General features: G+C 57.8%; 2 protein-coding genes across 9 annotated transcripts; both read left to right on the top strand.

Moving 5' to 3' along the window:
- Positions 1-380: 380 nt before the first annotated feature.
- On the top strand, positions 381-9,190 carry LOC308176977 (mitochondrial fission factor homolog B-like). Of its 8 annotated transcripts, none has more exons than XM_080553498.1 (7): positions 381-486; positions 2,240-2,593; positions 2,988-3,154; positions 3,918-4,006; positions 4,893-5,054; positions 7,273-7,351; positions 7,785-9,190. In XM_080553498.1, the coding sequence occupies exons 2-7, from the start codon at positions 2,404-2,406 to the stop codon at positions 7,914-7,916; spliced, it is 819 nt and encodes a 272-aa protein (XP_080409624.1). In that variant the 5' UTR covers positions 381-486; positions 2,240-2,403; the 3' UTR covers positions 7,917-9,190. The 8 variants fall into 8 exon arrangements, with proteins under 8 accessions (XP_080409624.1, XP_080409623.1, XP_080409628.1 ...); XM_080553497.1 differs by having other exon boundaries at positions 415-486; positions 2,338-2,593; XM_080553499.1 differs by lacking the exon at positions 381-486 and adding an exon at positions 565-1,468 and having other exon boundaries at positions 2,338-2,593.
- Positions 9,191-9,300: 110 nt separating this feature from the next.
- On the top strand, positions 9,301-24,459 carry CNGA2 (cyclic nucleotide gated channel subunit alpha 2). Its single transcript, XM_080553493.1, has 6 exons — positions 9,301-10,894; positions 11,296-11,763; positions 12,304-12,474; positions 14,805-14,912; positions 15,341-15,447; positions 16,135-24,459. The coding sequence occupies exons 3-6, from the start codon at positions 12,413-12,415 to the stop codon at positions 17,520-17,522; spliced, it is 1,665 nt and encodes a 554-aa protein (XP_080409619.1). The 5' UTR covers positions 9,301-10,894; positions 11,296-11,763; positions 12,304-12,412; the 3' UTR covers positions 17,523-24,459.
- Positions 24,460-25,699: the final 1,240 nt, after the last annotated feature.

Below are 25,699 nucleotides of genomic sequence, written 5' to 3' on the forward strand. Positions count from 1 at the left end.
GGCCGCAGCCTCCGCGGCTTCCCCACGGGCACCGGGGGGCTCTGGGGCCGGGCTGGGGTCCCCCAGCCAGCTGGGCCGAGCCCTGCGGGAGGGTGTGTGGGGTTGTTGGCCCGCAGCCCCCCCCTGTGCCACGGGGACGGGGGGGAGCCGGTGTGGCTCCTGGCTTCGCTTTGGTCCCCCCAGCTCTGAGCTTGCCCCCCCGGGGTCGGTGCACGGGGCCGGAGCTTTGGGTAAGGCCCGCGGGGGAGCCCCCAGGGCCGCCGTCTGCCTGCCCTGCGGCCCCAAGGTGCCAGCAGCGGGGCCTCCCTCGGTGCCGGGGAGCAGGCCTGCGGCCCAGCGGGGCTGTCGCCTGTCGCCGTGTCGCCTGTCGCGGGGGGAGGCGGCGGCTTTAAGCGTGCCCCGGCAGGCTGCCAAGGGGGGAGGGCTTTGTCCCGCCTGCCGCCGCCTCCCGCCGGCCGCCCGGGCAGGAAGAGCTGCTGCTTCCAGGTTGGGAAACCGCTTCAACGGCTAAAAAATAAAATAATAATGCTAATAGAAGTGCCCCCCCCTCGCCCCCAGCTCCGCCCCGAGCTGCCCCCGGCACGCAGCGGAACGGGCGGGAGGAGGCGGGGGGGGGGCGGCGGCCTCCACAGCCCCTCCGCGGGGCAGGGAGCGGGAGGCGAGGCCTCTCCGGCCTCCAGCAGGCGGCTGCTGACCCCCCCCCGGGGGCAGCCCTGCCGGAGGGACGCCTGGGCTGGGCAGGGGGGGCCGGGGGGCTGCGGGTTTCCCCCCCTGCCCAGGGGAGCAGGGCTCCGCCCGAAGCCGCCCCCCGCTGCACAGGGAGCGCGGAGGCGGGGGCGGGCTCGGGGCTGCTTGGCAGGGGCTGGAAAAAGCCCCGGAGAAAGTTAAAGGAGGAGATCCGGCCGTTTGAGCGCTTCCTTCTGACGGATTTTGACAGCTTTTATTTGTTTATTTATTTCTTATGGTCCTGGTGGCCTAGACGCTCAGAGCCTGCTTCTCCCTCCCCGCCCTGTGCTCCTGGAGCTGCAGCAGCTGGCCAAGGGGGGGCCGGGTGCCCCGTGCAGGTTTCTCCTGTGGGATCGGTGCCTCCAGGGACAGCCCCGGGATTAACGCCCCCCTCCCGGTGTGGGGCAGCCAGCTCCCACCGGGCTGGGGGCTGCTGTGCCCCCAAAACCACATCCCGGGGCGCCTCTCCGGGCAGAGCCGGCTTGCAGGGACGCAAACCGCCGCAGATGACGCCAGACAACTTTCTGTCTCTTTAATTAAAAAAGCTTTTTAACGATGGAGGAGGAGAGAACAGAGGGAGGTGATCGCTGGAAGTGCTGATTGTCGCAGGCACGGAGCCGGTTCTGCTGCCCTCGTGGGCCTGGAGTTACGGGGCCTGGCTGCTGGGGCCGTGGGATGGGATCGGGGCCGTGTCTCCTGTGGTCCGTGGGGCTCCAGGAGGCAGCAGGGTGCTGGGACGAGGGTCCGTGGGGCTCCAGGAGGCAGCAGGGTGCTGGGACGAGGGTCCGTGGGGCTCCAGGAGGCAGCAGGGTGCTGGGACGAGGGTCCGTGGGGCTCCAGGAGGCAGCAGGGTGCTGGGACAGGGGCAGCAGGGGAGGCGGCACTGGGCGGCCGTGGCCGCCGGCGGCTGTGAGCGGCCTGGTGGGCTGGAAATGCAGAGACCTGGGTGCTAAAAATAGACCCTGATGTGATCAAAGAAGGCAGGGCTCCTGCACGCTCCGGCTCCTCGCCGCCTCCTGTTCTCCCCCTCCAGGCTTTGAAGATGGGAAACTTCCCTTTCCCCAGCTGCCTGGGCCGTGCAGGGGGCACGTAGCCCCTTCTGCGTTGGAGATTTCACCCTAGAAGCAAAGGGGGGGCCCTTCTGGGGCATGGGGCTGTGCTTTTCCTTTCCCTCGGGGAGGGCGGCTGGTGTCCGACAGCTCTGCTCCAGGCACATCCTATTCAGCTTCTGGTTGTCCGGGCACTAGAGGAGATGTGCGGGAGTGGGATATAGCCCTAGGGGATCCGGTGGTGAAAGCGTGCGTGGAGTCAGTTTAGTCCTCAGTTTTTCCTGTGCTAACCTGGAATTTTATCACCAAAGCGTGTGTTTTGTTTTTAGAAAACCTCGCTTTTCCTCTAAGGTGCATGAACACAAAAACGTATTCCTAGGTCTCCAAAAAACTTTACTCCTGGATGGAAAGCCCATAGGAGCTGTCTTTATTGCTGTTTCTGCCTGTGTTTAACTGCCTTACAGCACGAGCCTTGTCCCCGTGCAGGGGTCAGTTTTGAAGACCCGCTTGCTGCCGCTTTCCCTCAGCCTGCTGCTTTCTTTCTCCCTGTGTGAAACCCCAGGCCCCTCTGGTTCATCCTGCGTGGCCGTGGGCAGGCGCTGGCGGCAATCTGAGGAAAACAAAAAAGATGTGGCCGTTTTGGGGACTGGACCGAGCCCGCTGTGACCTGCTCTTCACCGAAGCCATCAATCAAAGGATGCAGGTCCCCAACAGGCTGAAGGTGGCAGACAGCTACAGCCCTGTGGACGAGGAGCCCGCAGCCGAGGATCTTCCTCCTTCCTTTCGGATGCACATCCCTGAGAGGATCTCTCTTGCAGGTAATGTCCCAGGTTTTTTTGGGGGTGGCTGAAGTTTGGTGAGGCTCTTTAATATTTTAGGGGGCAGGATTGTTTTATAAAGCCCTCCCTCCGCATCTCTTACAGTTCCCTCTTGGTCTTTGGCAAACTCCCTGCTTTGAGATGCAGAGATGTATGGCCCTGCTTTGAAAAACATTTCCTCAGACTTGCTTTCCTGGAGCGGTGTGGCTTTTCGGTTCTCACCTCTCCAGGCTGTCCCACTACTCGTGTCTGCGGGATGTGTTTTTGATGTACATCTGTTAACTCTGGACAGTGAGTTGGCTCTCCGACATGGGAGGATCTCTCCTCCCCCCTGTCCTGAGGACAATGGGCTATGTTCAGGTTTGTTTAACGCTTCCCTCTCTCCTCTCTGTAGAAATATCAGATGCCGGTCTGAGGCCCATCCTGCTGGAGCAGCAAAGGAAGGTCCCCTCTGTTGTGTGGCACGCGTCCGCAGACTCCTCAGCTCAGCCCGCCGCCCCAGGGGAGGTCCCTTTTCAGCACGTAGCTGGCAGACCGAGCTCCCAGAAGCGCAGACGACTGGTACTGTGTCGAGAGCAGCCGGGCTTGCCTGTCATGGTGGTGGGGGGCATCCCAGCGGTTGTTTTTCTCTGGAGGTCTCTTACCAGCCCAAGCCAGAGCCATTTTCCAGTGTGCTACCTCCTCCCCACAGAGGGTGCTAGCGGCAATGGTGTAGTGGGACCTGTTTCTACCCCATAATCAGTACACAATCCCACACTGGGTCATCAGTTCAGCCAGATCTTCTACTGCATTTTATGAGCAGGAGATGGGCTGAAGTAGGTGCAGTCCCCTGCAGCCTCCTTCTGGTACTTTTGAAATCCCTTTTCAATCACTGTTTCTCCTGGATGAAGTGTAAGGTGGAGCTGTTTCCTCACTGCAGCAGAAAGGATTGTGGCGTTGGAGCTGAAAGCAGATTTTAACCTAGTGGGAAACTAATTCAAAGAGATGCCTCTGACTTAAGTAGAGAAAGGCTTGTTTTGAATGCTGGAGCTGCTGCTCTGCCTTCTCAAGTGCTTTCACCTCCCTAAAATTCAGGAGCCGTTCCTGGATGTATCATGTTCAGGTCTTTCTCTCCAGAATACACCTTCTTTGCTGACCCTGTCCTGCTCAGGGCACATCTTCCCATCTGCTCCAGCATCATCTAGCCGGGCTGGGGCTTGTGCAGTGCTACTGAGCATTTCCCTCGTGCTGGTGGGGTCCTCACCCTGCAGACTGCCCGGGGGCATGGGGCTGGGCTCGCCCTGTGCAGGCTCTGCCCTAACGCAGCTGTGTTTGATGCCAACAGGGCCACAACAGCGGCAGGTCACGGCGGGAGAGGATTCCGAGTGACTACACCCAGCTGGCCTTGCACAGCCCGGGCCAGCGCCACGAGCGGTGAGCACGAACCCAGAGCAGTTTGGGGTGGGCAGGGGCCGCGTCTCCTGGGGTCCGTGGTGCTTTGGTGTTCCCTGTTGGTGCCCCAAGGTGTGACAGATCCAGATCGGGGCTGGTCCCGCTCTTGGACGAAGCTGGTTAAGAGGAAAGCGGCCTCTGGTGTTGGCAGGGAGAGGTTCATGCCAGGCAGCATTGAAAGGCAGCTGTGCTGGTCCCCGGGGAGACGTGCTGCCCTCTGAGACACCCAGGACAGCGTGACCCCACTTGCAGCTCGGGGCAGCGCTCTTGGTCCTTGCCTGGCCATTGGGCCACCAGGATGGTGCTGCCACTGCTTTGGCTGGTCCCAGTCTCTCCAGCTCTTCCCATCTTCCTCCCAGTGCCTCCTGACTTGGTCTCCTGCTCCAGCACTGGTGCCAGGGCTTAACCGAGTTTCTGCGTGGACTGTTGAAGCTTGCAGTGCCTTACAGCCAGGGTGGGCTAAGAGCATACTTGTTTTTCAGCTCTTTGAGCATACCTTGTAAGCAGGAAGGGGTTTAAGTTGGTCCTTTCTTCATGGGCTTGGGCTCTGGATTCAGTGGAGAAAATTCTTTAGGTTAATCCAGAGCAGAGCCGTCAAGAAGTCAAGGTCTGTCCGGGGGAGGCAGGAGAGGTGTGACGGTGAAGGTCTGCTTATCGTGCAGCCGTGGCTGGCTTTGGAGGAGTCAAGAGACTGCCTCTGCGCCTGGGCTGCTGGAGGGGCTTCTCCCACCTGCTGACGTGGAGGTCTGGGTGCCGCTGGCATTGCCCTGAGATGCTGGGGGCAGCCATAGGGACGAAGGGCCCCGGCAGCCTTTGCTTTTGCCCTATGAGGCCAGGCAGTAACCGGCGCGGTTTTTGTGCACCCCAGGCCGGACGTGTGCCCCCTGCCCCCTCGCAGCGCCCCGCTCCCCCTCCTCGCCGAGACGGGCAGAATCTACTCCATGCAGAACATCTTCCAGACCATGTACCTCCTGGGCCAGGTGCTCTTCCACCGTGTCCAGGGCTCCCTGCAAGACCCGACGCCATCCAGGTGACTTCGGCTCGTCCCGAGCCACCTCCCTGCCGCTCTGCAAGGACCTGCCTTTGCCTTGCGGAGGCAGCAGCCAGGCCTGAGCTTCGTAACCCTCATGGGAGCCACGCGGGCAGGATGCTCCCGCACGGCTGCCCCGGTCTCTTCTCCTTGCCTGTTCTTTCAGCTTTGGGTGCCCGGTGCGGTCGGGCTGGGTGCACCCTGCTAACCCAGCTGGGCTGGCACCTCCTGCTTGGCTTAATAGCGTTCCTCTGGTTGCCCCAAGCGACCTAACATCACCCGTGACACTGCTGGGTCTCAGCTGCTCTTCGGTGGTACTTTTTCTGCATGCTAGATGGAGAGAAGTGTGGGAAGGGGATCAAAATCCAGGACAAACGGCCCAATCCCAGATCCCGTCACCACAACACCCTCTCCTGCAGGCGCACAGCACCAGTTCTCCTTGCGCAAAACCTCCAGGCAGACAGGGAGGAGAGGGAGCATCCATCATCCGCACCACTCTGGCACGTCGTTCCTTCCCTCCGCAGCTGGAGCTGCGGGCATTGCCAGGGGATAGCCAGCACACACTGAAAAGCAGGGACGTCTTCAAATGTGGCTTTTTTGACTAAGTCTGGCCATGCTGTCTGATCTGGTTAGCGGCCGCATGGCACCTTCTCCCTCCTCCTGTCAGCCGTGGAGGAGGTTTAGCCATGGTACCACGGCAGGAGGTAACTTGTGGAGCTGCTGTAACACAGCGGGGTGAGCCCTGAGCCTCTCCCCAGCTCTCGATCTCCCTTTCGAAGCCAGGCACCGTGAAACACCTCTTCCTGGTGCTTTGCATCATTTCAAATGCATACAGTGTCTCTTTCGTACCCCCAACAACAGCAGTAAAAAGTGATGGAGCTGACTTGCTTATGCTGAATTTTTTATGTAAAAAAACCCACAACTCTGGCCTTGGCTGGAGACTGGAATATTTCCGTGACAGTGACCTCTTGAAGGGTACGAGTCATCGGGAGGTAATTTCTAGTCTCTCCTGTAAAGGGTGGTCACCTGTGTCAACTGGGATTTTTCAATTAAAAGCTGCAGAATGTGTCCAGTTTTAATGGCTTTGTGCTGGGGGAAATTGGATTTCCTTTCTGTCGTGACTTTCGTATTATACCATGGCTATGTTACGTGGAGGCATTATCTCATAAATGTATTTTCAGGCAGATTCCTTTAACCTCTGCATGCTTTTCTGTCTTCTCTTCAGTGAGATCAGTATCAGGTTGCAAACGGGAATAAATTCCCCCCTTCCTGAGGTCCCCAGAGGAGTGGTGTTTGACACCTGGTAACCCATCATGTATCAGCGAGCGCCTGTGGGGGACACTTGGTTTACAGACGGGCTCATGTAACACTAGCCTCTGACAGCAGCAACAACAGACTGAACGTGGCAAGTCGGACGTTTCGCCGTGCATCGACTTCATTTTGTGGCTCGGTGCTGTGGGCCCTGGAGCAAGGCTGTGTCTCCAGGGGTGCTCATCCGTAGCCTCTGCCGGTGCAGCTGCGTGTCCCGGGGTGGCCCCCGTGTTCGCAGGGGTGGAAGGAAGCGTGGCACGGCTGGGATGCGTACTTACATTTCCAGTAAGATTTGCTGTGAGGGCAGAAGGCGACACTTTCTTGTGGGGGAGTCATGGGAGAGGGCAAATCCTTGTCTCAGCAAACACAGGACCCTTTTCTGCTCGCTGACACACGTGTTCAGATAGGTACCCCCAGCTGGTGGCTGCTTCCCACCGGCTGGATCCCCACCCGCTGGTGTAAATGATACCAGCCCTCCAGTTTGGCATTGGCCATGTGGTCTGTGTTTGTCTGTCTTGCTCTAACTCTGATTTATCCAATCCTCAGTGAATTCCTCTGGCTGTAGAAAATGGATGCTGGGTAAATATCGTGTTTTCTCTCTGCTGGGCCTCTAAAGAAACATAAGCACGTGTTTTTACTCTTGGCTGCTGTAGCATGTGCTGTAAGTTTTGTTGTGATCACTTCGGGGTGCATGGTGGAGGGGTGTAAAAATGCATGATATGGGTAAGAAGAAATCAGGAGGTGCTGTGCAAGCGCCGTTTCCTCTCTCCTGAAGCTGCATTCAGCTGGCACGACCTGGGCACGCATGCGCTGCCTGCATGGCTCGGCTCCCCGGGGCAGTGCCACGTGTGCAGGAAGATAATTGCACCTCTCGAGCAGTGTTTGCATCTCTGTTTTTCTCCCCCAGCTCCCAGGAGGCTGGCCCAGCCCCGGAAAGCTCCCTGGAGGAGGTCGGCACGGCTGAGATGGCAGCAATGAGAAAGCAGGTGAGAGAGGAGGCGGAGGGCTGCGGGTGTGTTCTGGGAGAGCCACAAGAGGGTGGATGAGGGCGCTCCAGGGATCTGTTGCTCAGGCTCGATTTGCTGGCGTTGCCAAGCCAGCCCTGGGTGATGCTTCCCATGGAGAAGCAGGGAGAGCTGGCGTGTGTTGACCCACCAAGCCCTTCCCTTGAGGGGCTGCAGGAGATGGCCAGACCCCCCCAGCCTGCCTTCAGGGAGTGGTTCAGGTACTCTTCCGATGGCAAGGAGCTTTTCCTGAAGCATCCCCTCGTAGGCTGAGGTAGGGCTGCTAATTCTGCCACGCGGGAGGACCTGAAGGAGGTGGCAGCCCCCCATTTCTCCTTCCCTCCGTCGCCGTCCCTGCGCCAGCCTCCTGTGCCGTACCGCAGGGCTGCTGACGGCCCCGCTGCTTTCCTTGCAGCTGACGAGGATCTCGGGGAGGCTGCGCGTGCTGGAGGAGCAGTGCAACGCCTGGCAGCAGAAGGAGGCCCTCATCTACTCCGTGCTGATCTCCGCCTGCCTCGTCAACACATGGCTCTGGCTGAGGAGATGACTTTCTGTGCCCCGGCCCACCGGGAGCAGGGGAGGATCCTTGCTCACCTACTTGCAAACAGTAAAACCGTGTGTTTCTTCTGAACTTGACCTGCTTTTTGCACTGTAGGCCCTGGAGGACCCGTGTCCTTCGGGCCCTGATGACAAGGTGCCACTCTTTAGCATCAGCAGTGGGAGAAGTGAAACCCTGAGGCCGGAGCTTGTGCCGCAGCAGCTGGAGATGGGTGTCGGGGGGTGGTGGGGTGAGACAAGGAGTATAGGAGTAGATAGGGGGGATGGACGTGGGGGAGCTGGGCGCTCCCATCCCTGCAGCCCCTGCTGTGCCATCTCCTGGGCTCTCAGCACGCTGGAGGCCGCCCAGCAGCGGGTTTGCAAATGTTCAGGTCCAAAGTGACTGTCAGCACTGCTGAGCTCTGGGCTTATCCAGAAGCTTGGCCTTTTCCCAGAGAGATTGAAATGGGAAACGTCCCCATGGTGACTCCCTGGATTATAACACCTCGTAACAACAGCGCAAGCGCAGCCGGGCTGTGGAAAAGTGCCCGTTCGGGCAGCAAGTAGGGGTTTGTTAGGTTGCTGGTGCCAGAGGGCAGGATCGCTCCCAGGTCTGCTGCCAAGCTGCAATTTCAGCAAGGGTGCAACAAGACAGGTGAGGGGAAGTCTCGGCCCAGATGCTCTTTAGCTAAAAACAAGCGCTGTTCAACAGCTCTGCTGCTTCTTGCTTTCCTTGGAGTCCAGGAACACCTGGCTTCGGGGGGAATTTGGGACTCTCGGTGGTTCATGCAGCACGTCTGCTGGAGCTGTGCCTGCAGGCTTGGGGCAGGTCTTGGCAACGGGGGCCTCTCTGTGCCACCTATAAATGATCGTAGCTGGATCTGCAGGTCACCCGCATGTCCCGACAGTTTATTTACAGACCTGGGTGCTTAGGTGTTTCCTGCCTGCAACTGCATCAAGTGTCTGTGACCATAAATCTGGCAGGTGGATGTTCACTAATAAATAAGTGCCCCACAAGTAATTGCGGGTCTGAACCTGTGGCTGATGTCTGGGCTGAGGAGAGCGCTGGGATTTACTGGTGCTGAGCTGGTTCCTGTGGCTTGCAGCTCGGGGATGTGGTCAGACTGGAAGTATTGGGAGGTGATCAAACTGTATGTGTTCCCGGAGGGTAATTATTGGTGGGCTGGAGGGGATAGAAGATGACTTCTACATAAGGTGTATGTCTTGGTTTAAATCTGGAGCCACTAACCCATAAAATGCGTATTTTAATAAACTCTGTGTGCTGGATGTGTCTCTTGTGCCATTGTGGAGCCTGATCCCTGTATCGGGATGGGTGGGGATGGGTGAGGTTCGTTCCCTTGCCAGCAGGACTCTGACCTGGTGCCGGCTTGCTGAGCCACGCGAGCTTCTTTAATCAGACGTCGCCAGCTGGGCAGCCCGGGGACAGCAGTTTTGGGGCTGGGAGGAGGACGAGCTGGGGATCTGGAGCTGCAAAGCAGCTCCCTGCTGCCCACCTGCAGCCCTGCCCTGGGGGCGATGCTTTTATTTATTTCCTCTCCCTCCAGGGTGGGCACGTGTGGCAGGGCTGGGTGTCCCCGAGGGTGGCTGCCACAACAATGTGCGTACAAAAAGAAGCGTCTTGTGCGATGTAGCGCTCGAGGGAGGTGCGTGGCGTGCGCCAAAGGGGCAGAAGCAAAGTGTCTTTTTTTTTTTTTTTCCTGTGTGTGGAAATTAGGGCTTTGAAGAAAGTAAAGGTAAACTTTTGGTAGTGAAGGGACTCTGGCTGCTGGTGCTTTCAGATCAGCCCTGCTTGGGGTGCACAAGTCCCGTGCCTATGGCAGGATGCAAGTGGAAGAGGGTAAAAATTAACTCCTTCTTTATGGCTTCGGGGATGCAAATGTTCTGCTGCCTGGTTATCAGAATGGCTTTGTGAACAACATAAGAGAGCAGAGACCGGTGAAAGGCGCGCTTCATGGTCGTTATCAAACTCTGCAGCTCTCTTCTCCAGGACTCCTGAGCAGCAAACGCGACCCCTGCTCCCTGAGCACAAGAGGTAGCGGGATGGAGGGAAGGAGGGGTGGCGGGGGAGAAGGGGACACGCAGGGAAGCGGAGCAGCCCTGAGCAGCGTGTCCCTCCTCCCCTTTCATCCCTGGGCTCGCAGCCGCTGCAACCAACTCCTCTGACGTGCAGCGAGCTGCTCAGGGCGTCGAGGGAGCTCAGGGGCCGGGTGCGTGCCGTAGCGAGGAGACGCGCACCCGCTGTCACCTTCCCTGGGCGCCGCGGGGACTCTCCTGCCGGGTCCCTTGCTTGGGCCGGGGAGAAGGGCAGGAGCACGGGTGGCACTGGGGACAGCCCGGGAGGCCCCTGGGGGAGGATGCTCCCCATCCAGCCCCGCTAGCCCACGCGAGGTGGCAGCGAAGCCTCAGAGGACGCCAGGCTCGTAAGTGGATGGCGGTGGGGTCTTGGTGGTGGCTCTGCCCCGCCGGGGAGGTGGCTTGGGCTGCAGGCAGCTCTGTGCGTGCGGGCTGCCAGCAGCGTGCTGTGTGTGTGTGTGTGTGGCTGTGTGAGCGCAGCGGGGACGCGGGCTGGGGCGTGCAAGGCATTGCCTGCACCCACGCAGAGCATCGCCCGCGGGCACGCCATGCGGGAGCAGCAGCGTGCTGCCCCCAGGAGCCTGCCTCACCCCTGCTGCGGGGCACGGAGGGCTAGCTGTGCCCCCGGGGGGGGGGTTATCCTCTTCCTCCCCGAGGCAGGGCTGGGACTTTCCCATATGTGCATGTCTGTGCACTGAGCGGGCGTCAGGCGGCGGGTGCGAGGGGTGCGTGTGATGCTGGGGCCAGACAAGCCCCGCAGGGCATCTCGCACTTCGTAGGGAAATCAGCTCCCAGACTTCACAGCTCCACGGCAGCCTCTGCGTGTAAACGTCGAGTTTCTCTGATGCTCTCTGAAACCAGACGGTAGCACTCGCCAGCAGGAACCTCAGCAAGGTGCTTTATTGTTGTTGTTATTATATATATATTTTTTTTAAAGAGCAAACCTTAATTTCCAGTGCAGGGGTGGGCACTGGACAGAAGAAAGGCTGCTGTTCAGGTGCATATGGCCTTGTACACGCACCGCCTGCCTCGTGCTGCTGCCTGACATCTCCCCACGGGGCTGGCCTGGCCCTTACCCCCTGCTCACCCCCGCGCCCTCGCCATGGGGCAGGCGGTGGGAGCAGCGCTGCGGGAGAGCTGCAGGCCCGTGGCAGGGCTCGCTGTGGGTGCCGGTGCCCTGGCGATGGCCGAGTATCCCTGGTGGGATGGGGACAGCACCTTTCGGGGGGCCACGGGCAGAGCTGGGACCTCAGGCCGGTGTTCCCTGCACTCCTGGCTGCTCTCTGCTCTTCCAGGTCCCCGGCGCAGGCGTGTGCCCGTGGTCTCCTCTCGGGGAGGATGACGGCCAAGAGTAACGGCCTGCAGCGCTCCCCGGCCGCCCTCAGCCCCTGCCCGCCCGCCCCAGCCGCAGCAGGGCCCGACGAGGAGGGGACAGAGCTCAGCACCGGCAGGTCAGGATGGTCGCAGCAGGGTGGCACTGGCGGGGCAGGGCCGGCTCGGGGTGTGCCGAGACCTGGCGTGGGTCTGGGGGCACGGGCAAGGCTGCGATGGCGAACCTCGGCTGCCTGTGTCCTCTGGTTCATCCTGCGTGGCCGTGGGCAGGCAGTGGGACGTGCAGTGTGGCCGTGACCCCCCCCTTCTCCCCGCTGCAGGACCTGCTCCACCCAGGATGAGGCCTCCTCGGAGCTGCAGAGAGGGGCTCCCGCGGCAGGGGGGGAGCAGCCGGCTGCCCCCGCTTTCCAAGGCAGGCGAGCTCTGGCCAGGTACCTGTGTGTGCAGCTGGGCTGGGCGCCTGGGTGCGGGGACGGGTCCTGTGCAACGCGGGGAGGAAGCTGGAGAGCTGCTGCATGGGCTCTTGGCTCAGCCTGAGCCCTTTGTGCCTGGCTTCGACCCACTGGGGGTGTGTGGGGTCGGGATCCCCTCCTGCTGCGTAGGACTTAGGGTTGCAAGGACCATCTGTGAAGTGCAGCTGCATGCCCCAGTGCCCATGGAGAGGACCATGTCTGGGGGCTCCTTTCCCTCACCGGCAGCCCGGCTCTGCCCCTGTCACCCACACGTTCCTTGTGTCCCCACGGGAGTGGTGGCAGGATTCAGGGAGAAGCTGTGGGACTCTGCCAGGGTGGGACCTGGGCTGCCCTGCTATATTCCTATATTCTTGGGCCCACACCATCACTGCAAGGCGCAGAAAGATGGTGTTTAGGCACGTAAGGCCTGCTCAGCTGTAGCCCCCTTCCTTGCTCACAGGCTTTTGCTTTCTCCTTGCTCCATGGACACCTCCTGATTCTGCCTCTCCCCCTGTCCAGGATAGTCCGGCTGGTGCTGGTGCTGAGGGACTGGGCCAGCAAGAGCTTGCACGAAGAGCAGCAGAGGCCTGACCCCTTCCTCGAGCGCTTCCAGGGCCCGGAGCTCCAGATGGTGGCTGCAGACGCCAGCAGCGATCCAGAGGATGAGGAGACCGAAGAGAAAAGCAAAAAGTAGGCTCCCTTCCCTGTGACCATGCATGGTGCTCGGGGTCTCCCAGCAGTGATGGTAAATGGGGGCAGGTAGGGCAGCAGCCGTGGGAAGGGTCCCCCCTGCCCTGCCCGACCTTGGAGCAATTCAGCACCAGGACTGGCATTTGAACCCAGCCCTGGGTCCCTAAAAAGGTGTGCCTGCAGCCTGTGCACACGTGGAGCTGGGGAGAAGCCGAGGAAGGTGGGGTCACCCCCCAGGAGACCCCAGCGAGCACAAACCTGTGGGCTTTTCCAGCCTCATTCATCATCTCAGGAGGAAGGGAGATGAAGGGAGCGCGTTTGCTGCCTGTTTCCACCACCTCCAAGGGCAGACACTGTGACGGCAGCTTTCTGAAAAGGCTCTTTCAAATCCAGCCCTTTCATCTCCTCGGCTCACGCTCCTGGTGAAAAGCAATAACCCGGCTTTTCTTCTGCTGGCTAATTAAAGGGCAAAGCTCATGGACTAGCCTGGACCCTACCATTACACATGGTAATTAAAGCACCAAGAAATGATTGTTTTCTATAGGAGGAAAATATCTGAGCCTTGTATCTGGGTTTTTACTAGTCGTGGACAAAAAAGTGCTCTGCCCTGCGGGGTTAAGGGGAGCTTGTTAATTATCGGAGAGGCCCTGAGTGTGCCATCAGAGGGCAGCTCCCTGCCGGTGGGCTCCTCGCGAGGAGCTGCGTTGCCTGAGCTGAGGATATATCTGTGGGGGAAGCAAGAGCAGAGCCAAGTGCTGTCGCCTTACGGCCAGTAAATGCCACTGGTCTGCCAGCCTGGCTTCATCTGAGGGATAGGATGAAAATCCCCGCACTGGGGTTTGTGTTGTTTAGTGCTGCCCTACAAACTTCTGAAAGGAGAACACCATGGCTCACCGGGATGAGCTCCTGGGGAGACGGTAGCAACTTCTGCTGCTTTCCCAGATCCTCAGAGCAGTGGGTGAGAAGAGTCCCAGGCCTGGTAACGCTGAGCATGGAGCTGCTGTTCATGGCATGGGGAGCCCCCAAGGCTGCAGAACGGGGTGCAGAGCCTTCAGGGTGCTTATCCCCCTTTCTGGGCTAGTCTTGAGCTAGTCTGGGGTTTTCCAGCCCCAGCCCTGCTGCCAGAGCATGCATCGGCACAATGTCAGTGACTCCAGCACTGGTGATTTAAAGCTGAAGTTACCAACCTGACTAACACTGTTATTGAGGTTATTAGTGCTCGTGGTGCGGTGTTACAACAGTACCGCCTGGTGTCAGGTGCTGTACGTCCCAGCGAGCAAGGTGTCCCTGTCTCAAAAAACATCAACCCTTATCTGAGCAAAACACTGCCGTTTTCTCCCCACTTGCAACGGGAAGGTTGAACCACCTGCTTGTCTGTGGCTGTGCCCGGGGTGAGCGTGAAGCAGCGCCGCTGGCTCTGCTCCGAGTGCCGGTCCCCACGCTGCGGGCAGCCTGGGTGCCGCTGGGGAGGGAGGCTTCAAGGCAGAGGTTTTGCTTTTGAAGCTGTTGGAAGCAGTGAGGTGAGCGCGGGGAATGGGTTGGCAAGCGGGCTGTTCTTCCTAGTGCTGGAGGGAGTTTTACGTGTTCAAAAGCTGGAAGTGAGGGGAGGATGGAAAGGGAGAAGGCGTTTTGCCCTGGCAGGTGGCAGCAGCCAAGCCTATCAGCCAAGCCGCAGAGTTGCTGTTTCCCTGCTCCTCCGGTGAGATCTGGCCGTGGGAGCACATGCTGCTTATCTCAGAGCCCCAAGACGAGCAGGATCAAATGCTTGGGAGCAGTTCAAAGGCTGGACCCCGGGCTGAGCACCGACTGCACGCAGGCAGCGTGGCGATGGCAGCCCTCTGACGCCGGCCACCTCTCTGGGGCTTGGGCAGCCCCTCCTGGTGCTCCCGCTGATCTGCAGCATGTTTTCCTTCCTGCTCTAATTAATCTTCTTCTCTCAGATCTGTCTGGCACCAATCCATGCCTCGTTTGGGAGAGGCGATGCCATCTAACAAGAAGTTTTCTGGTCACCCTCTTTCATACACCTGTCTGGCTCTGCCTCTGAGGTGCACGTAGGCCACCTGCTTTGTCTTGCCACGCTACAGTTTCTCTTCTGGTATGTTAATAAGCACTGTTTTGGGGATAGAGGAACTTAAACAGTGCTGGACGTTTTTGCTCAGCACTCCTGGGTTTGGTTTTAGCTTACAGACTGTCACTCAAGCTGCAGCTACCTTTGATCCAGTCTAGTGCAAAGGATGAAGGAGATGACTCAGATGGTTCCTTCCAAACCTGTTTTCTGTGTTTAACCCTTTATTCACACGTTGACAGCTCTGCCTTCTCTCTGCTTCCAGGAAGAAATGGCAGATCTTTGTGGTGGACCCTGCGGGGGACTGGTATTACCGCTGGCTGGCTGTCATTGCCGTTCCTGTCCTCTATAACTGGTGCTTGCTGGTGGCCAGGTGAGCTCGGAGGTTGTAGGGCTCCTGTCTCCTCTAATCCTCCTATTCACCTGGCTGTTGTGGCTCAAGCAGGAATCAGACAACTGGTGTTGGTGGGGGGGAGCTGGGGGTGCCTAAAGGAAAGGGACCTTCAGCCTCACGGTGACTGCAGCATGTAAACGCAGAGCATCCCTCATCTGGGCCTGGCTGGAAAGGACTGTCATCTCGGGGTGAAGCTGCTTGCAGAGCTTTTGGGATGTGGTTTCAAGACATTGCTTCATGCAGGTCAAGGGATGGCAGATTCTTCAGAGAAGATGGTTTCAACCTCTCTGAGTAGAGGGGCAAGTGGCCAAGCTCTGTTGCAGAGTTAGCAGCCCCAGAATCAGCCTATACTCGGCTGTAACAGAGACTTACTGGTCTCACCGCCCCATTATATGGTCCTCCTTCAGGGCTTGCTTCAGTGACCTACAGAAGACCTACATTGTCCTCTGGCTGGTGTTGGACTACGTCTCAGACTGCGTCTACATAGGGGACATAGTGATCCGCCTGCGCACAGGTAAGCAGCAGGAGCCTCCTGGCCTGCGATTGCTTTGCTTTAGTGCCCTAAAGGTGGAGGTGAGCTGCAAGGGAGGGACCTAATCTACAGCTCCGTTAGAAGGAGGGTTTTGTCTACCTTGGCTCTCACTTGTATGAAGCAGTCTCCAGAGAAATAGTCTAATTAAGAGATCTGAAAAATGGAGTAAGTTTCAGAATGAAAGATTAATCATCCTAGCTTTCAACTTCACCTTTGAATAATTGTACAAAATTACCCACATTACTATTAGTATTCAGGCATAGTTGAAGGTCTGTATCTCTGATTTTGCACAAGTTCAGCTAATGAATTATCTACATGGAAAAATGGTAGAATTTAATGTTCTCGGAATGGGGCAGGTGGCTGTGCTTTCTGTCCAGAGCAGCGGTAATTCACAACTGGAGGAAGGAAACCTTTGTGTCCCTATTACTTCATGGCAACAGAGTAAATCCTTAAGTGATAGCTTTACATGGCTTTTGCCAAATGAGGAGCTTGCGTGATAGCAAAAGCTTGTAAACAGAGTAGATCAGGTGCAACTGGTAATGTATGGATAACTGTATACATGCACAAAGATGCATGGCATATCCTGAAATATTTATCAGAAGCACTTACAAAGCCAGTAGAAGAGTTGAACATAAGCCAAGATCATTCTATTATTTGCTTCTCTGTTAGGCTTCTTGGAACAGGGCCTCCTGGTTAAGGACCTGAAGAAGTTACGGGATAACTACATCCACACCTTACAGTTCAAGCTGGATGTTCTCTCCCTCCTGCCCACAGACCTGGCCTACTTTGCTGTGGGGTTGCATCGTCCTGAACTGCGATTCAACAGGCTGCTGCACTTCTCCCGCATGTTTGAGTTCTTTGACAGGACAGAGACCAGAACCAGCTACCCCAACATCTTCCGCATCAGCAACTTGGTTCTTTACATCCTGGTCATCATCCACTGGAATGCCTGCATTTATTATGCCATCTCCAAGGCCATAGGCTTTGGGGAGGACAGCTGGGTCTATCCCAATGTCACAGACCCTGAATATGGGTATCTCACCCGGGAGTACGTCTACTGTCTCTACTGGTCTACGTTGACTTTGACCACCATTGGAGAAACCCCGCCCCCTGTGCGTGATGAAGAATACCTTTTTGTGATCTTCGATTTCCTCATTGGTGTCCTCATCTTTGCCACCATTGTGGGGAATGTGGGATCCATGATTTCCAATATGAACGCCACCAGGGCAGAGTTCCAGGCAAAAATTGATGCCATAAAACACTACATGCAGTTCCGCAAGGTGAGCAAAGACATGGAAACTAAAGTCATCAAGTGGTTTGACTACCTGTGGACAAACAAGAAGGCGGTAGACGAACGGGAAGTCCTCAAGAATCTTCCTGATAAGTTAAGGGCAGAGATTGCCATCAACGTTCACCTGGAGACACTGAAGAAGGTGAGGATTTTCCAGGACTGTGAGGCAGGTCTACTGGTGGAGCTGGTGCTGAAGCTTCGCCCTCAGGTGTTCAGCCCAGGGGATTACGTTTGCCGTAAAGGAGATATTGGGAAAGAGATGTACATCATCAAGGAGGGGAAGCTGGCTGTGGTGGCGGATGATGGAACAACACAATATGCTTTGCTCACTGCGGGAGGCTGCTTTGGCGAGATCAGCATCCTCAACATTAAAGGGAGCAAAATGGGCAACAGGCGCACGGCCAACATCCGTAGCTTGGGCTACTCTGATCTTTTCTGCCTGTCAAAGGAAGACCTGATGGAAGCAGTCACAGAGTATCCTGATGCCAAAAAGGTCTTGGAGGAACGGGGCCGGGAGATCCTGACCAAGGAAGGGCTGCTGGACGAGTCAGCTGCAGAGGCAAGCATGGAAGGGAAGAGCGTGGAAGAGAAGCTGGACAGGCTGGCCTTGAACCTGGACACGCTTCAAACACGCTTCGGCCGCCTTCTGACAGAGTACAACGATGCCCAGATGAAGCTCAAGCAACGCATCACTGTTCTGGAGTCCCAGCTGAGGCAGCAGGATCTGGAGGACTTCTTCTCGGATAGCTCAGACAGCCTGCCTTAGGCTACAGAAGAAGCTACACCTGGTGGCATGCAGTGCTGGGGCGTAGAGGCCAGCTAGGTGGTCTTGCCCTGTGTGAGATGTGTTATTTCACACGGCAGTGCCTCTGGCTGCCTTGCCTGGACTTCCCTCAGGTCCTTAGCACTGCTGCTGCCGCTGCCTCAGTGGCAGCTCGGAAGATGGCTCCAAATCAGGTGTCTGTCCTCGCTCCTCCTCAGGCCTGTCTCTGTTCTCATCACCTCAGTGCGAGACCTTGGGCTTGGATCAGTACAAAGAGGGGAATGGCCAATGCCACTGCTAACGATTCCTCCCCGCTTAGCAAATGGTCTCTGCCCGACTCAATCCCCTCTTACCATTTGCCTTAGCAGGAGGTGGGACGTGACCCTTGCTGGAGGGGTACCTGGATGTACCTGTGTGTCAGGGAGATGCGGAGTCTCGGCGCACACAACCTGCCATGTGCCACCTCCTTATCTGCGCCAGGGCAGGGGAGGCGGTCTAGATGCTGCATTCCTTGCAGATAACAAAACACCCCACCGAGAGGGACCAAATCACAGGCCAAATATTTACAAAGGCATTTTAGGTCTGGCTTTTATAGCTCACTTTGTGTAAATACAGTGCCTCCACTGGGTGTCTGCAGACACCTGGTCCGCACTAAGTGACTCCGTACCCGCAGCATACCCAAACTTAGCTAAGAAAGCCCAATCTGTGCCTCTTATATCTGCAAATGAGGAAGCTTGTCTGGGTCACTGTGACTCCATAGGTCACCTCCACCTCCTACTCCGAGGCTGGATATCTAACTGGAAGGGCAGGCAGCTGCTCTCCTGCCCACCACTCTTCTCCCTTCTGCTATATTCAGTGCCTGAGCTGTCAAATTGCCCCGGCACGAGCAGCTGGGTACCCTGCACCACACTTTCCTGGGGAACAGCATTCCTGAGCCCTCCTGCTGCAGAGGTGGAGTGATTTCCTTTTGGGCTGTGGAGGACTCAGATGACAAGTACAATACGGAGGTAGAGACCTCTCCTCGCTGAACGACAATGTCCGTCATGCCATGTGCAGAAGGAAGACAGTAACTGTCTCTCTCATCTCTCTAATGACAGCTAGATGTGCCAGGAAGGGTTTGGCTGAACGGACACGTTCTTTAGGAACAAAGCAGCGATGGGACCCAGCTGTGCCCGTATTTGCTTTACCATTGGTAGCTCGGAAAGAGCGCAGAACACATTTATTTTCTTAGGCAGGAGGTTTTCTTGAACTCGGTGGGAGTTTTGGGGCCTTGCAGGCCAGTTGCAGGAGATGTGAACGGCAGAGTCATGGGGACATGCCTGTAAGGGCAAAACCTGGCACCAGCACAGCCACTGGCAAAGCTCTGCCAGGCAAAGCCCCGCGGGCTCCGTGGTGCAAGCAACTTGTTGGCAAGAGTGCAGTGCAGGAAGGGCCACCGAATCCCTGCAAGCCCCCTTGCACAGCATCCTTAGCACTAATGCTACCCATGCCCACGCCTAACGGGTGCCGTGCAGGTGCTGGGACCAGGGGATGCAACCTCCCTGCTTGCTTCTGCCATGCAGCTCACCGTGACTGCATGAACACCTCTGGGACCTCCTGCTCCTGCCCACCGGGTCCGTGGGGTGGGCTGGTTTACAAGGAGGAGGAAGTTCGATGGAGAAGGGAATCTGGGGGAAATTTGTGCTCTGGGCCAAACTCAGCCCATAGTTTGGCTAAAACAATGGGGTGGTGTGGGAGCGTATCAACACAGAAAGGCTCGTGGTGGAAAACCAAGAGTGTTTGCTTTGGCCTTTCTTTTCCCTCAAAATGAGACTGCCCTTCTTCGTTATGGATGAGGATTTTCTGTTTAAAATGAAACGTCCTTGCTTTTGGGGTCGCTGGGCGAGGGAAGGTTAAATTACCGACACCAGAAGGCGGAGCGAGATCAAACCCCCTTTGCTGCCCGTCCCCGAAACGTTAGGCTTTTCCGTTTAGTTGGTACCCAGGCGGGGCGGGGTGGAGGCGAACCGGGCTCCTGCTCTTTTTCCTCTCTCGAGCCCGGGCTCCCGGCTGCTCCCGGTGCCGCGTCCCGGCGCCGCCGGGCTGGCCGCGGGCTGCAGCCTGGGGATGCCGGCCCGGGGCCGGGAGAGGGAGCTGTGAGCCGCGGAACCGGCCGAGCCCGGCGGCAGCAGCTGCCAGGCATTGCCCTGCCACCGCCTGCGGGCTCAGAAACTCGGGGTTTTGCTCCTCAGCTGCAGGGGAGGAGGGTTCGTCGGGGGGTGCCCAGCTCCTGCCCCCCTGCTTGGGGAGCTGCTGGCAGCTCGGGGGATATCCTGGCTTCTTCTTGGGGGGGGGTGGGAGGGGAGAGAAAAAAATAAATAAAGGGCAAAAAACCTCTTCCTTCCCCAGGTTTAATCCGAGATAATAATCCACTCGGGAAACTCGAAGCCTCCAGACCAATTACCCCAGAGGACGGCTTTGCAAATGCCGAGCAGAGCCCGCTTGTTTTCCCCGTGGCGGCAAGCCAGGGAATCATAGATTGATGAACCACTTGATGGGCCTGCTAATGAAATTAGCAGCAGCTCCATGATTTTTCCAGTGAGCAGGACAGGCAGATGCTGGCGAGAAGCACACAACGGCACAGCTGCGCTTCTGGGCTGCCTGAATTCCCAGCACAGTGGACAGGGGGCACGGCAGGTGCAGCTCTGGGGCTGCCCATTTTACAGGTGGCTTCAGGACGAGCCTCCGCTGCGTAAGGCTCTCCGGGAGATGGGGAAGAGAAGCTGCCAAAGGCTGCTCCTGCGGGCTGGCACCTGGAGGGACAAGCTGAGGGTGCAAGGGTCTGCTCCCTGCAGAGGTTTGCCTCCTGCACCATGGTGCATTAAGCTGCTTTGGCTTTATGTTATCAACATATATTTTTTTCTAGATCTCTCTCATTGCAAAAAATAACCCCCTGTACAATGGAAGCTTTCTCAGCTGTGTGCTGTGGGTGGGAGACATCAAATACGGAGCAAATTTTGCAGTTTTGCCTCCAGAGAAGGCAGACTGAGGGGAAGTGGGGGTGCCTCGCCAGGCAGCTGCCCCTTCCAGTGCCATCGGGCCAGGGGAGCCCCCTGCCTTCTGCTGCAGTTTTCTGCAAACCTGCTCCCAAAGGAGGGTGTATCTTCAGCCCTAGCCTGCCTCTACCAGAGAGGCAGGAAAAGGACTGGGATTTTTGGGTGAATCAACCGTAAATGCTCCGTGTGGTACTGGGCTTCCCTCCTCCTCTCTGAGCACCATTTCTAGGAAAGCAATCATCGCTGGATGATACCCAGAAAAAGCTCTCTCATGGGCCTCCGGGAAATGTGAGTACACATTTCAGAGCTGAGGGAAATGGAGCCATCTTGGCAGGACAAAACAGGGATGATTCCTGCCTCCTGTCCACCTGCTTTTTGCCTTTCTCAAGCTGCTCGTGAAGAGCTGTGTCTGCTAGGGGCTCAGCTGAACCGGAGCCTCCTGAAGCTGTGAGCTCAGCCCAAGGGTCTCTGGTGGTGCTGGGCAATGGGTGCGGCGTTTGCAGCCCCTGGTGGGTGTCTGCAGGCTTTTAAAAGAGACAAAACTTCCTGAGATGTTTTGGTGAGTCTTGATTCACTGAGGATGGGTCTGCCCTTTGGAGGGGAAGGCTGGTGCTGAGCGCCCAGCGTGCCGCACAGACTGGAGGATGCTCAGCTCCAGTTTTGTCCTGTGGAGCTCAAGCCCTCCGTCACCCGTGCCTTCGTGCAGGGTCTCAGTGTGAGGTGGGCACAGCATCATGATTCCCCTGGTCACGTTGCCTAGCGGAGAGGAGCAGGGATGAAGGGGCTGACCACTGCAGCTCTGTCGAGCTTCCTCCCCTGCTCCTTCCCTGCTCAAACACCGGGGTGCTGCCGCCTCCTCGGTTAAACAAGCAGAAGTACCCGTTCCTCCCCGAATCGGAGTCTGTGTTGCCATGACAGCAGCTCAGGGTGAGCAGGAGGTGAAGGCACCCGAGCGGAGGGGAAGCCCCGGGGTGCCTCCCCGACACACTCCTCCCCTCGGCCCACCGCATGCTGCCGGCTGGGGAAAAGGAGGTTCCCCGGGTAGGAAGTTCTGGGGGAACTCCAGCACTTCCCAGGGGAGCTGTTAGAGCACATCCAAGGAGAAGTCCTTGCCTGCAGGATCACCCTCCTGAGCCCTCGGGTGGTGGTGCTGCACTTGGGTGCCCTGCTCTGTGAGCTTGGCCGTGGAGGCATCCGCCCGGTGCGTGGGATTCAAGGGGCCGGGAGCTTCCAGTCCTGGTTGTTGGCCCTTCTCCCACCGTGTGAGGCCAGCCGTTGGTAGCTGCACAGGACGGAGGGGTGGGGAGGTGCTGGCACGGGTAACGAGGAGCAAGAGCGCGGCTGTTTCTCACCTCATGGGTGACTGCAGGTGTTTCCAAGTCCATTCATGGCTGTCACTGGCAGAGAGCTGTCAAGGCACTCCGCTTGCCTTGTAATTAAGACACAAAATCCGCTGAGAAGCGAGGACCCAGCGGGCACCCTGCTCTCCACACACGGGCAGCCTCAGCCCCCACCTTCCCCTCCTAACGAACCTGCCGGACCGACCCCTGTCCGGGCCTGCCGCCCCCAGGCACCTCCTCGTCCTCCCAGCGGCTTCTCCCCAGTCTCCGTACCGGTGCCTTCGTCTGAATTTGCAGACGTGAAGGTCAGAGAGGACTGCACACGGTAACCCCTGCGCGAGCCGTGCCGCTGCCCAGCTCTGCCTTTCCCCCATTTCAGGATTTTTGCCCGCCTTTCGTTAGCTAACCTTGTAAACACACAGGGCACGCTGAGCTTGGTGAGTGTTGGTGCGGAGCTGATGTAACGGCAATCCTGGGGGCTTCTCTGGTGAAGAAAAGACCCGGTGTTTTGGAGAATTGCCTCACAGAGCAGGACTGCTGGAGGACAAGAGTGTTCCCCACGGCAAACAGTCACAGGGAGCAAGGGGGCAGCCTGCGGGGCACTGCAGCCCTCTTGCCCCCTCTTCTGCTCGCGGGCTCCTCATCCCTCCTGGCCCTCTCGGGTAGCTTTGAATGCCACATGAATCGATACTTTTAATTAGCTGCCATTCCTCATTTCCGCTTTATTGCTTGGGTAAGCAAATTAAAAGCCAGCATGTTGTGGTGAACGGTTCCCCGGGGCGGGCTGCAGGCAGCCGCTGCTGCTAGCCCCAGGGCGGGCAGGGGGCTGCCAAGGTCTGGGGACAGCGGCTGGGGGTGGCAGGAAGGGCTGGGGGACGGCAGAGGAGCTGGGGGAGCCCGCTTCTGGCCCCGCAGCATCCTTCAATTCCTGCTCATAGCTGGGATAATGCTGCGGCTGGAGCCGTGGTGTCTGCAGGTGGGAAGCCCCAGCAGCCACGGGGGATGTTCTCCACCCCAAAAAGGGATCCTGCTGATCGCTGTGTACGGGACCAATCCTCCACCCCAAAAAGGGATCCTGCTGATCGCTGTGTACGGGACCAAAGGGCCCTGCTGCTCCAGGGGCTCAGCGTGGTGTAATGCTCGCAGGAGCTGATCTGAACCAGTGACACTGCTGCTGTCCGCATGGGGACAGAGGCGCTTTTCTGTGGGCAGGCTCATCCCTAGCAGACTTTTAAAGCCTCCCTCTGCCGCCCCTGATCTGGGCTGCATTAGGGATGCGGCTCAGCCACCTGGAGCACGGCTCTGGTGATCGCTATCCTCTTACCCTGCCTTGCAGCAATATCCCTTCTCCCTCCTCCCTGCTCCCTGCTCGCTGGCTGATGGCTGTCCCAGGCAGGTGTCCCCGTGCCACCCATGTGTCCCCGTGTCCCCGTGCCACCCTCCTGCCCAGCGCTGTGCTGCGGGGTGAGGGCTGGTGGGGCAGGGCCGGGGGGCTGTGCCTGCCCTCCTCCTGCTGAGGCCAAGGGAAATCAGGGGGCAGGCACCAACCCGAGCTGACACGGCAGCCTCTCCTCGCTGGCTCTGTGACCCCGGGAGCCCCGAGTGCCCCGTGCTCCCCTCCGCAGGGGGCTGTCAGCAGCTGCCCTCGGTGGGCTCATGAGGCTGGGTGGGTGTCTGCTCGTGCCCACCTCGCAGCTCCCTCACTGGCAGGGAAGCCTCAGTGGTTGCTCTTAATGATGGTAACGAGCTTGCAGCTAACGCGCCACGTGCGTGGTTGGGTCTGGGCCGCATCAGTTGTGGTCCCTGCTCTGGTGCCGTCCTCCAGAAGGTGCTGGCAGGAGCAGAGCAAGTTCCTGAGGAGTTTGTCTGCGGTGCTGGAGGATGGAGGACCCTGCACATAAGGTGACACATAACAGGGACATGGAGACCTTGTCCCCAGCCAGCAGGGACACGGAGACCTTCCCTCCTCCAGAAAAGGCTTCCAGAGTCCAACTGTTTCCCAAACCTCTCCCCTGCCTACACGTGGGACACCACAAATCTTCTTCCTATTCAGCCCCATGTGGTCCCTGCAAACCTCGCCACTGTCCGGATGCTCTCCTGAGCACCTGTGTCCTGCTACCTGGAGAATGCCTGCTTTGAGATTTCCCACTGCTGCTGTAGCTTCTCCCTGGGAACAAATTTAATTGTAAGGCTTCTCCCGTGTGAAGTCCTGCCTGGTGCTGATGCTCTTGGGTTTCCAATACTGCAGCGGCCTTGGAGGGGAAACTCCATTAGGAGAATAATAAAAAAAAAAACATTGAATGCAAAACCTTGACTGTAGCTGGGAGGCAAAATGTGGTCTGACAGTTCCTTTGGCCTGTCAGAGCCTCTGAGTGATGGGCGCCAGTGGGCTGCTGTCTTTAAAAGTGACCTTTTGTGAAAGACAAATTGAGGGAAAATGTCTCATGGGCGAGTAAAAAAAAAAAAAAAACACCAAAAAACAAACCAACCAGCAGTTTATGGAAATCTCTCTACTGCAAAGCAATGGCAAAGGTTCCCTGCGAGCTGGCCTTGGCTTGATTGCTTTCTGTCAGACACGAAGGGCAAAGCGAGTGCTTTCTGTGAGAGCTCAGGCTTAGGGACCCGTTTGCACAAAGCGCTTGGCTTTTATTCCTTTTCCTTTCCCCAATCTTTTTTTTTTCCAGCCTTTTCCTGGTAAAACCTTGGGTGGATCTGGCATCCTGAGTTTTTGAGAGGAAGTTCTACGTGGCATTTGGGAATGTGATCATCCCAAATTGCTCTGAACCCGAGCTGTAAAAACCCAGGGGTGGCATTTCCCAGCCCTCCCAGCAGTGCTGGGTTGCAAACCCTTTTCTCTCAGCCACAGCCTCCAAACCCAGCTCTGTCCGGGACCTTCAAGAGCTCCAGTGAGCTACGCAAGCCGCTGTGCTGCGGTGCATCGGCCCGCTGAGCTTTCCTCTTGCTCCAGAGAGGGACATTGGGTGTTGGTTTCTGCTCGTGCCACCGTGCCCTCCCAGCTCCACGTCCCCAAAAACCTGGGGTGCAGGGGAGGGGAACCCCACCTGCTGCATGAGCCCAGCATCTCTGGAGGCTTTGCTGGAGCAAATCCCAATGCCTTGGACCTCCCGTTGCCCAAGTTCTCCATGCTCGGCCTGGTCTCCCTTTTTGGAGGGGATGGGCTTTGTGCTGTGGGATCTTCGAAGAGTCAATGAGTCGTATTGATGTTAATTTTCTCTGTAAATTCAGGGAAATTACCAGATAAATATTTGATGAGGCTAATTAAGGCTGAATTACTGCCCCGCTCCCCCTTTCTCTGCTGCTCTTCTCTCTGGAGTGTGGGTGAGTGTTTGGGTCCCTAAGTTGTCCTGCCCCTAAAGCCCTGGACTTTGGCAGTCATAAACCAGGCAAGGTCCCTGTAGGACCACAGCAGAACGTAAAACAACTCGGTCAGCTCTAGAAGCCCTCAAAACCACAGTCTGTGGGGACGTTGGCACACGCCGGGGCTCTGCATGGCAGGGCTGCTCCCTCGGTGCTCGGAGGTGCTGGGGCTACAACGTGGGGACAGCTTTTGTTGGAGGCATGAGTCTTCATGAAACCCTTCTCCTTCCCCCCGTTCCACTCGTGGACCACAGCCTGCATTAATGGTAATGATTTAACGAGCCGGGGTAAGCGACAGGGCTTTGCTCTTGGCCTCCCTTTTTCCCAGTTCACCTTTCCAGGTACGAAAGGTGAAAATAAAACAAGAGCAGCTCAGCGGGCACACCTCCATCCTCCCCCTTCTCCCAGCCCTTCTTCTCCCCTCTCA

This window comes from Anser brachyrhynchus, assembly GCF_964034855.1.
Source record: "Anser brachyrhynchus genome assembly, chromosome: 13".
NCBI lineage: Eukaryota > Metazoa > Chordata > Aves > Anseriformes > Anatidae > Anser > Anser brachyrhynchus.

What these genes read in the sequence shown, in the direction of transcription:
- LOC308176977 (XM_080553498.1), top strand. Translation starts at nt 2,404, where the DNA reads ATGTGGCCGTTTTGGGGACTGGACCGAGCCCGCTGTGACCTGCTCTTC. An exon ending in CCCAGAAGCGCAGACGACTG is followed by an intron (nt 3,155 to 3,917) that starts GTACTGTGTCGA and finishes TGATGCCAACAG; the next exon opens with GGCCACAACAGCGGCAGGTC. An exon ending in CCGGGCCAGCGCCACGAGCG is followed by an intron (nt 4,007 to 4,892) that starts GTGAGCACGAAC and finishes TGTGCACCCCAG; the next exon opens with GCCGGACGTGTGCCCCCTGC.
- CNGA2 (XM_080553493.1), top strand. Translation starts at nt 12,413, where the DNA reads ATGGTGGCTGCAGACGCCAGCAGCGATCCAGAGGATGAGGAGACCGAA. An exon ending in ACCGAAGAGAAAAGCAAAAA is followed by an intron (nt 12,475 to 14,804) that starts GTAGGCTCCCTT and finishes CTCTGCTTCCAG; the next exon opens with GAAGAAATGGCAGATCTTTG. An exon ending in TGGTGCTTGCTGGTGGCCAG is followed by an intron (nt 14,913 to 15,340) that starts GTGAGCTCGGAG and finishes GTCCTCCTTCAG; the next exon opens with GGCTTGCTTCAGTGACCTAC.